General features: G+C 36.9%; 1 protein-coding gene across 2 annotated transcripts in view; it reads left to right on the forward strand.

Moving 5' to 3' along the window:
- Positions 1 to 17310, forward strand: part of USP32 (ubiquitin specific peptidase 32) — a 205565-nt gene that overhangs the window by 96716 nt on the left and 91539 nt on the right. For both annotated transcript variants that reach the window (XM_055320812.1, XM_055320821.1), the window contains exons 3-5: positions 3305 to 3410; positions 6856 to 6974; positions 12892 to 13051. In XM_055320812.1, the coding sequence (XP_055176787.1) occupies positions 3305 to 3410; positions 6856 to 6974; positions 12892 to 13051 (385 nt within the window). The remainder of the gene's footprint in view (positions 1 to 3304; positions 3411 to 6855; positions 6975 to 12891; positions 13052 to 17310) is intronic.

The raw sequence follows: 17310 nt of genomic DNA on the forward strand, positions 1-17310 counted from the left end.
AGTTTTCTGTATCTCTGGATCTGTTTCTGCTTTTTGTTTGTTTATTCATTTGTTTTTCTTAGATTCCACATATAAGTGAAATCATTGTCTTTCTCTGTCTGACTTATTTCCCTTAGCATAGTACCTTCTAGGTCCATCCATATTGTTGCAAACGGCAAAATCTCATCCCTTTTTTATGGCTAAGTAATATTCTCTCTGTGTGTGTGTGTGTATGTGTGAGTGTGTCTGTGTGTGTGTGTGTGTGTACACTACATCTTTATCCATTCATCTATCATTGGACACTTGGGTTACTTGGCCATTATAAATAAGGCTGCAGTAAGCATAGGAGTGCATATATCTCTACAAATTAGTGTTTTCATTTTCTTTGGGTAAGTAGCCAGTAGTGAAATTACTGAATCATATGGTATTTATATTTTTAATGTTTTGAGGAACCTTCATACTCTTTTCTCCAGGGGCTACACAATTTATAATCCCACCAACAGTGTACAAGAGCTCCCTTTTTCTCCACATCCTTGCCAATACTTGTTATTTCTTATGTTTTCAATTTTAGCCATTCTGGCAGGTATAAGGTAATATATACCTCATTGTGGCTTTGATTTGCACTTCTCTGATGATTAGTGATGCTGGACATATTTTCATGTATTTATTGGCCATCTGTATGTCTACTCTAGAAAAATGCCTTTTCAGATCGTCTGCCTTTTTTTTTTTTTTAAGTAGCTCTGTGCCTAGTGGAGCCCAACGTAGAGCTCGAACTCAGTGACCCTAATATCAAGACCTGAGCTGAGATCAAGAGTTGGGTGCTTAACTGACTGAGTCACCCAGGTGCCCCATGCCCATTTGTTAATCAGGTTATTTGATTTTTTGGTGTCAACTTGTATAAGTTCTTGATACATTTGGATATTAATGCCTTATCAGATATATTATTTTCAAATATCTTTTCACATTTGGTCGATTGCCTTTTCTTTTATTGATAGTTTCTGTCACTATGCAAAAGATTTTTTATTTCAGTGTAGTTTTAATAGTTTATTTTTGCTTTTGTTTCCCTTGCCTAAGGAAACATCTAGAAAAATGTTGCAACAGCTAATGTCAAAGAAATTATTGCCTATGTTTTCTTCTAGGAATTTTATGGTTTTATGTCTCACATATAAATCTTTAATCCATTTTGATTTTATTTTTGTGTATTGTGTAAGAGGGTGGTCTAATTTCCTCAGCACCTGCCAGTTTCCTCAGCACCATCTATTGAAGAGACTATCATTTTCTCATTGTATATTCTTGACTCTCTTGTCATAGATTAATTGACCATTTAAGTATGTGTTTTTTTCTGAGCTGTTTATTCTGTTCCATTGATCTATATTTCTGTTTTTATGCCCGTGCTATGCTGTTTTGATTACTATAGCTTTGTAGTATATCTTGAAATCTGGGACTTCTGGTTTTGTTCTTCTTTCTCAAGATTACTTTGGCTTTTGGGGGGTCTTTTGTGGTTCCATAAAAATTTTAATATTGTTTATTATAATTCTGTGAAAATGATATTGGTATTTTTAATAGGGATTGCATTGATTCTGTAGATTCCTCTGGGTTTGAACTGTTCTCTAATCACGCATTTTATTGGGACACCTGGGTGGCTCAGCGGTTTAGAGTCTGCTTTCAGTTCAGGGCGTGATGCTGGGGTCCTGGATTGAGTCCCACATTGGGCTCCTTGCAGGGAGTGTGCTTTTCCCTCTGCCTGTGTCTCTGCCCCACCCCTCTCTCATGAATAAATAAATAAATAAAAATTCTGCGTGGCAAATACTAGTTTACTTTTTTTGTTGTTGTTTTAAACAACATGGCATTTCTGACACCAAAGTGTGGGCGTTTTCCCTTATATAAATCAGTATTTCAACTGTCTTTACACTAGTTGGGTGTCCTACAATTCAATTCAATTCAATTCTGATACTGAGTATCTGGAATTAGTGCAGACTTCACAGGTCTGATCTGCCCCCGACTTCAGATGCCATTCACAGATCCTGGACCTCTGGTACTTCTGACCAATTGGCTGTAAATCTAGGATCCCTATGTCTCCCTCTTGAGGTTCAATAATTTGTTTAGAGTGGCTTACAGAACTCAGGAAAACACTTTAATTACTATTATCAGTTTATTTTAAAGACTACAACTTAGTAACAGCTAAAGGGAAAGAGATGGAAGGGTGAAGGATGTGGGTGGGCAACTTCCATGCTATCTCTGGGTGCTCCACCCCTCTAGTACCTTGATGTGTTCACCAACCTTGAAGCTCTCCAAACACCATAAGTTCCATTACGTAGGCATGATTGATTAAATAATGGGCCATTGATTTGCTATTGGCGATTAGTTCAGTTTCCAGCTCCTCTCCCTTTCCTGGGAACTGGAGAGTGATGCTGAATATTTCAATCCTCTAATCATATCTTTTCCCCTGACTACCAGCTTACATTCTGAAACTTTGTAAAGGCCCACCAGGAGTCACCTCATTAGCATAAGGAAGTGAATGAAAGGCGTTTATTGGATGCGTAACAAAAGATGCTCCTTTCACCTACATCACTCAGGAAGGATTTTTAGAAGCTCTTGCATCAGGAACCTGGAAGAAGACCAAATATGTATTTCTTATTATATCACAATATCACCCCAGGCACTCTAAAGAATTGTCAAATGAATGATTTTATGTGATAGTTGTTGCTGTCCCTTTCTTATGCATAGTTTTTTTTTCTTAATTTCTGATTACTATAATACTCATTTCTAAGAGTGTAAAAAATGTCTTTTGGGGTCTCTATTTTACTTTAAAAATTGAATATATTTGATATAACATTGTAAATTTAAGGTATACAACATGTTAATTTGATACATTTATATATTGTAATATGATTGCCATTCTATTTCTGAACATTCACTTAGAGAATGTCAATTTTTGAAATCAAAATGTATGTAGGTTTTACAGATGTTGAAGGAAATTCTGAAATTACACAATATTCTTAAGACACTGGGGCTTTTAAAGGGGAGGACCTTGGCCTTGATAAAGACTCCTAGAAGAAGAATACTCAGTGTGTAAGCCAGTGATATATGTACCTTAGAATAGATACAGTGTATTTTTGGCTGAGTACAATAACAAGATGTATGAGAGGAAGAAAAGGGAGACACTTAACAACATTTCACAAAAGTTTACCAGAGCCTTGTTTGGAGATGGAGACAAGATTTTTTTTTTTTTTTTTTTTTTGAGACAAGATTTGTTAAAGTGGTATCAGCCTCAAATTTCTCAATAACTGAAACATATAATGTTGGCTTTATCATTTTCTCTTAGGTGATTTACTGTTCTTTTGGTGGAACATCCAAAGGACTGCACTTCAATAACTTAATAGTTGGACTTGTCCTTCTTACAAGAGGTAGAGATGAAGAGAAAGCAAAATGTAAGTATCTTTTTATCTCAAAATGATAATAGTACATTTGTGTGCAGAATAATTTACCTGAAAATTCTGATGATAGTCAAAACATTTGAGTTGATATTTCTCCAAAGAAGATATACAAGTGGCCAATAATCACTTGAAGCTCAAACATAATCAGGTATTAGGGAAATATACATTAAAATTACAGTGAGATACCACTACATATCTACCAGGATGGCTAAAATAAAAAAAGACATAATAATTAGTTTTGGTGAGGATGGAAAAGTTGCAACCCTCATTTATACATTGCTGCTGGGATTGTAAAATAGTACCATTACTTTGGAAAACTGTTGGGTAGTTAGTTCTTCAAACTGTTAAACATTGAGTTATCATATGACCCGGCAATTCCACTCTTATGTGTATACCCAAGAAAATTGGAAACATGTATTCATTAAAAAAAAGTATATACATGAGTATTCTTAGAAGCACTGTGCATAATAGTCACAAGATGGAAACAACCCTAGTGTCCATCAGCTCATGCATTCAACATAAACAAAATATATGTCCATGCAATAAAATACTACATGACAGTAGAAAGGAATTAAAGTACAAATAAATGCTGCAACATGGATGAAAATATGTTAAAGTGATAAATGCCGGTCAAAGTAGTCCCATAGTATGTATGTAATTCCATTTATATGAAATGTTTGGATTAGGCAAATCCAGTAATTAGTGATTGCCAGAGGTTGTTGGGGGAGAGGAAAGTGGAGAGCAATTGCTAATGAAGGTGGGTTTCTTTTTGGGAGGAAAGTTTTATTGAAAATTTCCCAGGGTAAGTAAAGGCGAGTATTTCTATTACATAGGATATAATATTTTGCTCCAGAAATTCTTAGGTTTTTACCCTTGGCCACTGGATGTTGAGTCTTTCTTTCTTCCATCTTCCTTTTCTAACCTGCCTTCTGACTGCTTCCCCTAAATCTCTCAGAATCTTTCTTATCCCTGAATTTAGACTATTCCTTTTTTTTTTTTTTAAAGATTTTATTTATTCATTCATGAGAGACACAGAGAGAGAGAGAGGCAGAGACACAGGCAGAGGGAGAAGCAGGCTCCATGCAGGGAGCCCGACCTGGGACTCGATCCTGGATCTCCAGGATCATGCCTTAGGCTGAAGGCAGCGCTAAACCACTGAGCCACCTGGGCTGCCCTAGACTATTCTTTTTAATCTTTTTCCTTTTTTATAGTTTTATTGAGGTGTAACTGACTTACAATAAAATGAACATATGTAAAGTGTAGATTTTGATATGTTTTAAGACATATGTACCCATATATTACAGTTAAGATATTGAACATATCCATAAACCCAATTGGAATTTAACTGTAATCCTGGTTTTTCAAATTAGCATCCCTCTACCAACAAATAAATACTGTGGCTCCAGGCAGCCAGTAATCAAAAATAACAATATGGGGGGTCATAAACACATATTTAAATCTTTTCTTTATTTTTTAAAAGGTTTTATTTATTTGAGAGAGGGAGAGCAGGAGTATGCATGAGCAGAGGGAAGGAGTGGAGGGAGAGGGAGAAGCAGACTCCCTGCAGAGCAGGGAGCCTGATGCAGGGCTGGATCTCAGGACCTTGAGATCATGACCTGGGCCAAAGGCAGATGCTTAACCAACTGAGCCACCCAGGGGCCCCTTTTTTCTTTTTCTTTTTCTTTTTCTTTTTCTTTTCTTTTTTCTTTTCTTTCACAGAGAGAGGGAGAGAGGCAGAAACACAGGCAGAGGGAGAGAGGGAGAAGCAGGCTCCATGCAGGGAGCCCGATGTGGGACTCAATCCCGGGTCTCCAGGATCACACCCTGGGCCGAAGGCAGGCGCTAAACCATTGAGCTCCCCGGGCTGCCCATATTTTTATTATACTATTGTATTAGTTTTCTAGGGCTGCCCTAACAAAGACTCAGAAGTGGCTTAAAACAACAAAACTTCCTGTTTCACAGTTCTGGAAGCTAGAAGTCCAAATTGAAGATGTTGGCAGGACCCTGATCCCTTTGAAACCTATAGGGAAGAATGCCTCCTTTCTAACTTCTGGTGCTGTCATGCTTGGTGTTCCTTGGCTTGTAGCTGCATTATTCCAATTTCTGCCTGTCTCTTCACATGGCTTGCTTCTGACTCTCTTGTCTTCTCTTCTTAGAATCAGTCATACTGGATTAGAGTTCACCCTAATTACCTCACCTTAACTTGATTACATCTGCAAAGACTCTGTTCCAAATGAAGGTCATATTTGTGGGTACTGGGGTTAGGACTTACTATCTCTGGTGAATAGACAGTTCAACCCATAAGAGGTGGTCAAAGCATACCAGCAAGTACTGGCTCTAAGGAAATCCACTATGGGATGCAGGAAGGCAGGCAGTGAAACCTGCTGGGCCTTCAGAAGAATGGAATGTCTCTTCTTCTATCTTCTGTCTTTCCAAATAAGGTTCCATTACAGGTACCTGGAGTTTGGGTTTCAACATATCTTTTTGGGAGATGCAGTTCAGTCCATAACAGCAGTATTTCAAATGTGCATATAATATATACATCCACCCAGCTTTATTATTTCTTAATATTGTGTCTTATTTGTCCCAGACCTTATTTTTAGGGAATAAAATATTACAGGCAAGGTATGGCTCTCTCTTTGTATCTCTCCATGTTCCTATCTTCATTTTTCCTTTCACAGAGGTAACCACTCCCATGAATACAGTGATCAGGTCTTTATACATTTATGACATTTTATATACCCTTAAACATATCTTCACCTGTTTTGCAGACTTTAAACTTTTTAAATAAATAGTATATGATAGATTATTTTGTAATTTGCTTTTTCTCTGAATATTTTTGATACTTATTCATTTTGAAACACTTAGTTCCTTTATTCTAACTGCTATATAGTATTTCATTGTGTGTGTATATCTCAATTTATACCTATTTTCTTATTGATAGACATTTATATTTTTTTCCCTAAGTTTTGCAATTACTGAAAATACTCCAGTGAACATTGTTGTATCTCATGCACATGTATGAAAGTTTCCCATGCGGGGAAGTTGAGTTGCTTTAGAAGCTGAATTTCTAGCATGCATCACCTTTGCTAGATTTGGGCAAGTTACTCTCCAAAATAGTTGCATTAATTCATACTCTTAACTAACAGTGTATGAAACAGTTCCTGTTTCTCCCAGTTTCTTGCTAACACTTTGTATTGTCACACCTAAACATTTTTGCAAATTTGGTGTGTTGAAAAGATAATCACATTGCTGTTTTAATTTGTATTGCTAGTTTTAATTTTCTTTCTTTTTTTTTTTTTAGGAATAAAATTACATACTTATAAAGTGCCTGGCACTAGTAATCACTGAGTAATATTTCCCTCTCTCTTCCCTCCCTACTTCTACCAACGTATATTTAATCTTGTGGTAAGTTTAATTTATTCTTTCTTTCTCCTAGACATTTTTAGTCTTTTTGCAAGTGAATCTGGGAACTATGTTGTACGGGAAGAAATGGAAAGAATGCTCCATGTGGTGGATGGTAAAGTCCCAGATACACTCAGGAAGTGTTTCTCAGAGGTATATTTACATTTCATCCCTACCTGTTAGAAAGTATTAACTCTTAGATGTTTATGTGAAGCATATTTTTGACATCTTTGGTTTTAATGGTTGATGTTTCAACTATTTATGTGCTGTGCTCAAAGGTCCATGACACTTATTACTGCTATATTTGTGAATTTGAAAATTCCCAATTCTACTTTAAAGGCAGCTGTCTATACTTAAGATATATCATTATACTTATGATATAATGAAACACACTCTCTCATGTTGTTAAACCAACACACACTCACTGGTGATCCTGCAAAACCTGAGGATTGTTCACATTGTAGTGTCATTGCTTTTCATTGTATATAGGTGTATCACTCATTGGCCTCAAGCCATTCTGTGACTTTGGCCCCGTCAAGGCCTATTTTATCATTTATTTGAGCTGATTTGCATAGTGAAATATTTGGGTCTGAAAAACCTATCATTTTTTTTGTTTCCATAAATAATATATTTTCTTTGTAGAAAACTTAATAAAAAATGCATATCTTTAACAAAAAAAATTTTTTTTGCCCTTTTCAGAGGTCTGCTAATAAGGGAAAAGTCCCTAGGGATGGTAGCCCCTTTTAGAATTTTCTGATCCCTTCCTGCAGCACACTTAATGCTGCATGATTTCTTATGGATGGCTGTTTGACCCACTTGAATTTCACAGATGTGACAGCCCCTCACTGCTGTTAGTTTTATTCAGTTTAGTTTAGTCACCTTCCTAACTGTATAGGCATTGATTGTTAATACTCCAGCCATATGCATCTGGTTCTAATGTCTCTTTAGACCTAGCTTTAGTTTTTCACTATTCTGTCTTTGAGTTTCTTCGCTGTTGATAGCACTTGGAGAGTTTCCTTTCTTGCTTTGAGCTTCCCTGTACAGTTTATGGTAGTGCTTATGATGTTACATTTTGCTCAGCATTCCCGTGTGTTTGGTGCAAAAGGACTGGCTTCCTGCATTTTTGGTTCTGACACATTGGCTGGAAGTTGCTACGATAGTATTTTAATACGTCAGGACGAACTAAGCTATGTTCCTCCAATAACAAATATTTTCTGGTCAAAAAAAATTGTCTAATCTTTGCAGGCCTGATTAACTGGATTTTTCACAGAGATATCAAATGCATTAATGCTCTGTACATTATTGGGGAGAATGTATATTTTTTTTATTTTAATAAGTTTTGTGGACATGTTCCCATTTTATAGATGGGAGTTAAATGTTATTAGCCACCCAGTTCTCTATAATTTATGCACAATAGCCAGTACATGTATTAGATGATAATAAATGCTATAGGGAAAAATTAAGTAAAATAAGGGGGTAGGTGGAGATAGGGAGGAGGTGACCGATTGTAGATATTTTGTATAGGATAGTTGAGAAAGGCTTGTCAGATAAAGTGGACATTTGAACCAAGAATTTAAAGGATAAGAAATCTAGCCTTGCAGATATCTGGGGGAAGAGAATACAGCAGAGTCCCTGAGTTGGGAATGTGCTTGACATATCCAAGGAACAAGTAAGCTGGAATGGAGGGAATAAGAGAATAGTAGGAAATGAAGTTACAGAGGTTGGGGAAGAGGGTGGGATGAAGTGGGGACATTATATATGGCTCTGTAGGACAGTGTGAGTTCTTTGACTCTTACCCTGAGTAAGGTAGAACCCATTGGAGTGTGTTGGGCAGAGGAATACATGTGGAGTTTTTTGTTTTGTTGTGTTGTGTTTTGTTTTTAAGATTGATTTGAGAGAGAGTGCAAAGTGGAAGGACAGTGGGAGAGGGAGAAAATCTCAACCAAAAAAAAAAAAAAAAAAAGAAAACCTCAAGCAGACTTCGGAGTATGGAGCCCATTGGGCTCAATCTCATGACTGCAGTCTCAGACCTCATGATCTGAGCTGAAACCAAGAGTCAGACAGGTAACCAACTGAGCCACCCAGGCACCCCAACGTGAGGTGTTTTGTTTTTTTTTTTAATGTGATCAATTTGGCTCATGTTGAGTGTAGGTTAAACAGAGTCTAACTGAGATGTCTGTGAATAATCCAGGTGAGAGGTGATAATCATGTAGATCATATAGCAGGTAGATCATGATATAGAGGTGATGAGAAGTTTTCAGATTCTGCATTTATTTTGAAGAGAGAATTGACAAATTTTTCTTGTATTGATTATGGGCTGTGGCAGAGAGAGAAGAGGATGACTAAAGTGTTTGGCTTAATTTAGTAAGTAAATGGAGTATCCATTAATTATGATGGCTAGGACTACTGGAGGCAAAAGTTTGGAGTTTTGATATCAAGGGAGATTTAGGACATAAATTTGAGAATCACTCTAAACATTAAAGTGGAATTGTCAACTATGCTTTTTGATATATAACTTAAAGTTCATGGGATAGAATTTGTTGACTTACAGTTGAGGATGAGGTCATCTTGGAGTGAATTTATATGGAAAACAGATTGGAAGACTGAGTCCTGTACTCCAACATTTTAGAGATTAGTGAGATGAAGAATCAAAGCAGGAGCCTAAGGAATAGTCTGAGAGGAGAACCAAAAGAGATTGGTGTCCTGGAAGCCAAGTGATGAAAATGTTTTAAGAGAAAGGAATGCTTATATCAAATAAACTGGAAGATCAAGTGAGTTGGCCTTTGATCACTGAGAAGTGAGTATTAGATTTTGTAATGTAGAGGAAGGTCATTGGTGTTGGTCCTGTGGAGTTTAAAAAAAAAAAAATCATGGGAGAACTGAGTGGGAAAAATTAGAGAGGGAGACAAACCGTGAGGGACTCCTAACTCTGGGAAGCAAACAAAGGGTTGCAAAAGGGGAGGTGGGCAGGGGGTTGGGGTAATTGGGTGACAGGCAATTAGGAGGGCACTTGATGGGGATGAGCAATGGGTGTTATACTATATGTTGGCAAATCGAACTTCAATAAAAACAAATTTAAAAAAAATAAAAAATTTTAAAAAATAAATTTAAAAATCACAGGAGTTAGGGTACTAAAAGAAGTTTGCTCATAAGCGGAAATTGTGAGGGGAAAAGTGGAATGTTTAAAATTGCATTTAATGGAAAGGGAACAGTTATTATAATAAAAAGATTATAAGACTATTAGTAAGGCTCGGTTAAATGTTGTGTGAAGAACAGATCTTTGGAAGAGGAAAGATCAAAGAAATGAGAGACCCTGGTTTTGGAATACTCATGAAGAGGCTATTTTTTTTTTTAATTTACATTCAGTTTGCCAACGTATAGTATAACACCCAGTGTATAGTGTAACACTTGCTCATCCCATCAAGTGCCCTCCTTAGTGCCCGTCACCCAGTTACCCAATCCCCTCCACCCACCTCCCCTTCTACAACCCTTTGTTTGTTTCCCAGAGTTAGGAGTCTCTCATGAAGAGGCTACTTAAATTACTAGACGCTTATGGTTGGTAAAAAACCAACACTACAAATGGGCTAATTTTTATCTGATTCAACTATTTGATATATTTACCGGCTGTAATTTGAGTAATGTGTCTGTGTCCAACCCCTTTTAAAATTACGTTTCAGTGTGAGTCTACTTAGAATACACTTCTTTAGATCTTCCATAACAGTGCTTTATGTGTTTTGTTTGTTTTTGCAATCCAAACCCCCTGCCCCCAAAAACTATTTCAGTTTTTTCTATCTTGTGCTTTTATTAGCCTTGATGAAGTTATAAAGGAATTCATGTAGGAGTTGTATTATTCTTTCCTTACTGAATATTTTCTTTAGTAGTCAGTTTTTAAGGTAGAAATTCATATTTATTTATTAAAGAGAGAGAGGTAGAGCGCAAACGAGGAGGGGCAGAGGGAGAAGACGACTCCTTGCTGAGCAGGGAGCCCGACATGAGTCTCAGTCCCAGAACCCTGGGACCATGACCTGAGCCGAAGGCAGACACTTAACTGACTGAACCACCCAAGGACCCATAGATTATTTAACTTTTTAAATGCCTCAGTTTTCTCTTGTGTAAAATAAGGATGATAATAGTATCTCCTATGGAAAGTTACTTTGAAGATTAAATTAATATAAAAATGTTTAGGGGTGCCTAACTGGCCCAGTCAGGGGAGCTTATGACTCTTGATCTCAGAATTGTGAGTTTGAGCCCCACATTGGGTATAGAGATTACTCAAAAAACAGTCTTTTAAAAAATGTTTAGAACAGTGCTTAGGGAATTGTAAATACTCAATATTAACTACATGTGAAGGTGGTAGAAGTGCCTGTCTTAATTGGCGGCTTTTTTCTTAGTACATGAGGGTGCATTTATAATATCATATTAGTTTCACTGAAACCATTGATGCTACATGTGTTTTACTGCATCTAAGATCCCATCAATTATAAGATAAACCTGTATGTATTATAAAGATAGAAAAAAAGCCTGCCAGTTATAATTGAAAGACACTGTTGATTTTATAACTCATCCCCGGATGCCTGGGTGGCTCAGTGGTTGAGCGTCTGCCTTTGGCTCAGGCTGTGATCCCGGGGTCCTGGGATTGAGTCCCACATCAGGCTCCCCACAGAGAGTCTGCTTCTCCCTCTGCCTGTATTTCTGCCTCTTTCTGTGTCTTTCATGAATAAATAAATAAAATCTTAAAAAAAAATCCAACTCATCCCAATGTCAGAGATGTTAAGATGTGTAAAAATGTATGTGAGCTTGTGGGCTATATACTGCTAATCCTCTTGCTAGACTAAATGTAGGAAACAGAGAAAGAATATGGCTATGATCACTAATCTCTAAACAAATTGGGAATGTCCTTATATGTCCCTGCAGCAACTCTGAATGCCATATTCTTCCATTCAGAAAAACAAGACTGTCAATGTGATCTTGATGTTCTGGATTGCACTGCTCAATGTTCTGAAACTACTAGTGGCTAAGTATATTGCTGTACTTAAGTAGGACGCTGCCAAACAATGTAGAAATTATTTCTACCATTTATCTCTTTTAGGTTATGAGTTATTTGTATCCTTTAATATTTCTATCAGGATTATATCTAATAGGCTTCTGAATGTCATTCTTCATTGTATTTCCATGTGGGTTGCTTCTCTCTTTTTCTCATAGAAACATCTGGCTCTCATTCACCCTTAAGTCCTCTTGTCTTCCAGACAAAGAAATTGACTTGCACAGCTCTGTGATGTTCTTTCTCAGAGCAGATACTTTTTTTTATCCAGAGATTTAGAAGACAAAATACTTGACAAGAAAGCAAAAAAAAAAAAAAAAAAGAAATTGTTTTTGTGTTCTAGTTGCCTTTGAATACATGTTTTCAGTGATGCCTTCTGAAAGAGGGCCCCTGGATAGTTGTTTTTAATTTGCCAGTGAAATTTAAGAGTATTTTAATACTACATTTTTAATCAAAACGTGATAATTATGACAGATTAAGATGCTAAAGAAGAGGGAGAAGGCACATAAAGAATTGTCCTTCTTAAATATAGAAAAAAATGCAGTTCACTAATTTCAAGATATACCTTAACCAAAAAAAAAAAAGATACCTTAATAAAATGCGGCTTATTAGTAGCATTCCATTGCTCTAATGAATTGATGAAATAATTTACAACTAGCATATAGATTTTATGCAAATAGAAGTTCTGAAATACAATTATTTTTGAACACAGTTTGATTTCCAAGTATACAGCCTCTAGTGTTACTTAGATAATCCATCCCGTTTGCCTTTGGCTCAGGGTATGATCCTGGAGTCCCAGGGTCGAGTCTCACATCAGACTTCCTATGGGGAGCCTGCTTCTCCTTCTGCCTGTCTCTGCCGCTATGTGTCTCTCATGAATAAATAAATAAAATCTTAAAAAGAAAAAGATAATCCATTCTTTGTAGATAGAAGAAAGGTAAATAAATCACAAAGTTCAGTTTGTGCTAGTTTTAAGTAAGATATCTTAAAATTTGACTAAATGTATGGTTTTTTTTCTCTTAATTTTAGGGTGAAAAGGTAAACTATGAAAAGTTTAGAAATTGGCTTCTTCTAAACAAAGATGCTTTTACCTTCTCTCGTTGGCTACTATCTGGAGGTGTTTATGTCACCCTCACTGATGATAGTGATACTCCCACTTTCTACCAAACTCTAGCTGGAGTCACACATTGTAAGTAATGGCATTTCATTGTTTTCTATTCACTTTTTAATATAATTGCCTGGTAATATGAGAATATGCCTATTAAGGATAAATTTATTGTCAGTGATATTTTTCTTCCAAAGTGTACTAAAATAAATTTCTGGAGCTTTTGATACATAGCTAAAAAGGAAAACTTTTATTTTCCCCTCTACTCACTGAATACTTTTGTACTTCAAATGTGTGAAGTTTATCCACCCAAAGCAATTCCTCAATGTTCTGTAGACACCAACTAGTGTTCTACAATTCAGTTCAGTTCTGGCACACTATCTACTTGGGGGTTAGCATAGACCCCACAGGTTTAGGGCTCAGTCCAAAAAGACTATCCATCTGCTGCCCACATCAGAGGCCAATCAGAAATCCTAGTTGTCACCAGTGCTTCTGATCAACCAGCTCTATTAGATAATCCCCCTCCTTGGGTTTGATAATTTGGTAAAGACCTCATAAAACTTAGGGAAACAGTTTATATTTGCTGACTTAATATTTAATAGAGGATATGTTAAAAAAAAAAACACAGATGAACAGCCAGATGAAGAAATACCTAGGGCAAGTCTAGAAGGGTCCCAAGCACAGGAGCTGAGATGCACCAGCCCTTCTAGCATGTGTATGTGTTCATCAATCTAGAAGCTCTCCAAAGCCCATACTTTTGGGATTTTTATGGAGGCCTCATCATGTATGTATGATCAATTATTAACTCAATTTCCAGTCTCCATTAAACAGGGAGTAGGGCTGAAAGTTCCAAGTTTCTACTTAAGGCTTAGTCTTTCTGGTGACCAGCCCCCATCCAGAAGCCCACCAAGAGTCACCTCAAGCATTAGAACAAAAGACTGCTATCACCCAGGAAATTACAAGGGATTTAGGACTTCTTTGTCAGAAACCCTTATCACTCAGGAAGTTTTAAGAAAGTTTAGTCAAAGACTTAATATAGGCAGAAACCGGGGACAGAAACCAATTTCATACTATTTCACAATAGCCCTCTGTTAATTGTCCTTAACCAAGTGGTATTAGTTTCTTAAAGTTGCTTTTAACTAATTAGCACAATTCATAAACTGAAATAACAGAAATTTATTTCAGTTGTTGGAAATAACTCAAGGTGGAAGCTGAACTCAAGGTGTTAACACATTACTTCTGAAGGCCCGAGGGAAGAAATCCTTCCTTGCCTCTCTCAGTTTCTGGTTACTCCAGGCTTTACTTATATCAGTATAACTCCACTCTCTGCCTCCATTTTTCTGTGGCCTTCTCTGAATCTGTGTCCTCTCTTTTTCTGATAAGGACACCAGTTACTGGATTTAGGGCCCAACCTAAATTTAGGATGCTGAATTCATTATATCTGCAACCTGTTTCCAAGTAAGGTCATATTTTGAGGTTCCAGGTGATCATGAATTTTTGAGGGATGATATTGAAGCTACCACTGTATAGATCTTAAGTGTTAATTTCTATCATACTTTCCTGTGAGTACAGAAAAGTACCTGCACTGGGCTTTTTCTAATGCTGCTTCTTAATACTGGAATGCCTCTCCCTTTCCTTCTCCCTATAAATCCTAATTATCCTTGAAGACTTAAATCACATGCCCCTTTGTTTCTATGAATCCTTTTCTTGCCTTCCTGTGAGAAATCATCTCTCGTTCCTCTGAACTCTCATAACACATTTTTTGTATTCTTCTTGGATGAACTTATCACTTTCTACCTTTTATTATAATTATTTATAGCATTCTATTTATTTGCATATGTCATTTCTCCTCCCCCCCTTTTTAAGAGAAAGAATGTGCCAGTGTGGTGGTGGAGAAGGGGCAGAGGGGAAGGAGAGAGAGAATGCCAAGCAGACTCCACCCCAGTGTACATATCATCTCTCTTTAAATCATAGAATCTATATTATCTTTCCTTTTTCTCCCTCTGTCCCAAGCCTTATAAATAAGTATTTGTTGACTGAATAGAGTACCTTGGATGTCAAGTACTATTTGTATCTGTTGCTTTATGGAACTTATGACTGGCCCCTAATTACACAGCAGCTACTTTTCTGCCCATTTTCATTCCATTGTTACCAGAAGTTCAGATAAATTCTGGCATGAGTAGGCAATGAACTTGATTCTACTACTATTCAGTGGTCTTTATTTTTGATAAGAAACCTCTTTAAAAAAACTGTTTTGCATAAAAAATTAGAGAATGTAAGCTCTAACTTAAATTAGTATTTAAATTGTCAGCTTATGGATATTTTGCTGAAATTTTGCTTTCAGTTGTGATTGTATGGTAAATTATTTTTCTGTTAATATTGGCTAAGAATGTGACTACTTTTAATGACTTATATTAAAGGAAAATTATTCTGACACTTGTTAAAATGTTAAGGAAAACTTAAATTTCAGACTTCTGCTGTAGTGTATTGCAATAGGAGAGAGAGGTTGGTCATAACTCTATAACAAGAACAAATGGGGAGTTGTAGTCAGGGAGCAAGGCAAGGTGGTCAGTGGAAGGAAAATTGCTAAGAGGAGGTGTCAAGGGTAGGGAGATTCTTGCTAAATGCAAGCCAAGGACTTATTCATCAAAGGTGGGGTATGAGGAAATGGATCAGATTTCAAGGGGAGGGGGGACAACTTGGCAGGATTCTTTGCTAAGACTGGATTTGAGCAGGCCAAAGACCAAACGGGATCCAAGTTGGAGGCTTCGTCGAAAAGAGGGCTCAAAGCAGGACTGAAGTGTGGTCAAGGAGAAAGTCTTTGTCAGTTGCTTAAAGTTAAGTTAGATCTGACATACTTTGCAAATCCAAATGCTACTTATGGCTTATTTTGGAAAGCACTTAAATTGCAGACTTACTTAAATTCAGTCAGTCAGAATAATGTGAAAATGTTAAAAATGTTATCCCATTATATGGTTCCATTTTTATTTGAAAGTGATTTTTTTGTATTTAGCTTTTTATCACTTGGGAAGATTTTTGAATTTTTAATAGTATTTGAAAGTTACAGTGCCTTTGCCTTGTTAAAAAATATCTTGAATTATTTAAAACAAATATTAATATAGATGCATTGTTTTACCTGTAATAATGACCAGTGACCTTCTAATTTGTAAACTGAGTGGTTTCAGGCACCTGGGTGATTGAGTAAGTTAAGCATCTGCCTTCGGCTCTGGTCATGATCCTGGGTCCTGGGATTAAGGTCCTGCACTGGGTTCCCTGTTCCTTCAGGAGTCTGTGTCTTCCTCTACTTCTCCCCTGCTCGTTTGTGCACATGTGTGCTCTCTCTCTCTCTCTCTCTCTCTCTCTCTCTCTCTCTCTCTCACACACACACACACACACACACACAAAAATAAATAAAATCTTAAAAAATAGCAATAAACTGAGTGGTTTCTTCTTAGGGTCATTTTATCTACTCATATCTCTCTGGGGCTTTTTAGCACTGTTGACCATTCAGTTTTTGTGAAATTCTCTTCTCTGGGTTTTGAAACATTGTACTTTCCTAGTTTTTTATTATTTCAGTTTTCTTTACTGCTCTCTTTTTTCTGTCTACCTTTTAAGTGTAAGTTATTTCTCATGGGTTCACCTTTAGCTCTGTTTTACTCTTAGATGATGTGCATGCTTTGTTTCATTACAGCCATTTCCATTGCTTTGCCTATCCTTCATATCTCTGCACGTGATTTCTTGACGAAGTTTTATGGTCTTGCAGTATCTCAAATTGTATATTCATTTTAATAAACACCTCCTGGATATTAGTGAAAAGCAAAATTCAGCTGAGTAAATTTGAAGATCAAATGGCTTTGTTCAAATCATGAACTGGGCAGTATCCCATTTAGCAAATAGAAACGAACTCTGAGGAGTTCTACAAAATGGAAGGTTTTTATAGACAGAAGGGAGCAGGAGTAGGAGTAAAGGGGAGTTTCTTTCTTTCTTTCTTTCTTTCTTTCTTTCTTTCTTTCTTTCTTCATTCAAGATTTTATTTACTTATTCATGAGAGACACAGAGAGAGACAGAGACAGGAGAAGCAGGCTCCATGCAAGGAGCCCAATATGGGACTCTATCCTGGGACTCTGGGATCACGCCCTGAGCCGAAGGCAGATGCTCAAACACTGAGCCACCCAGACATTCCTAAAAGGGAGTTTCTAACTAAGAGTAGATTGATGGATTGTTTCAGGCAAGGTTACCCTCCTTTGGAGAAGGCACTACAGGGGGTGATTGTCTATCAGGCAGACTACTAGTGCTGATCAGATAATTCCAGATTGACTGGTTAAAGGTCACATTTCTCGGAG

The sequence above is a fragment of the Nyctereutes procyonoides genome, unplaced genomic scaffold (genome assembly GCF_905146905.1).
Source record: "Nyctereutes procyonoides isolate TBG_1078 unplaced genomic scaffold, NYPRO_anot_genome, whole genome shotgun sequence".
NCBI lineage: Eukaryota > Metazoa > Chordata > Mammalia > Carnivora > Canidae > Nyctereutes > Nyctereutes procyonoides.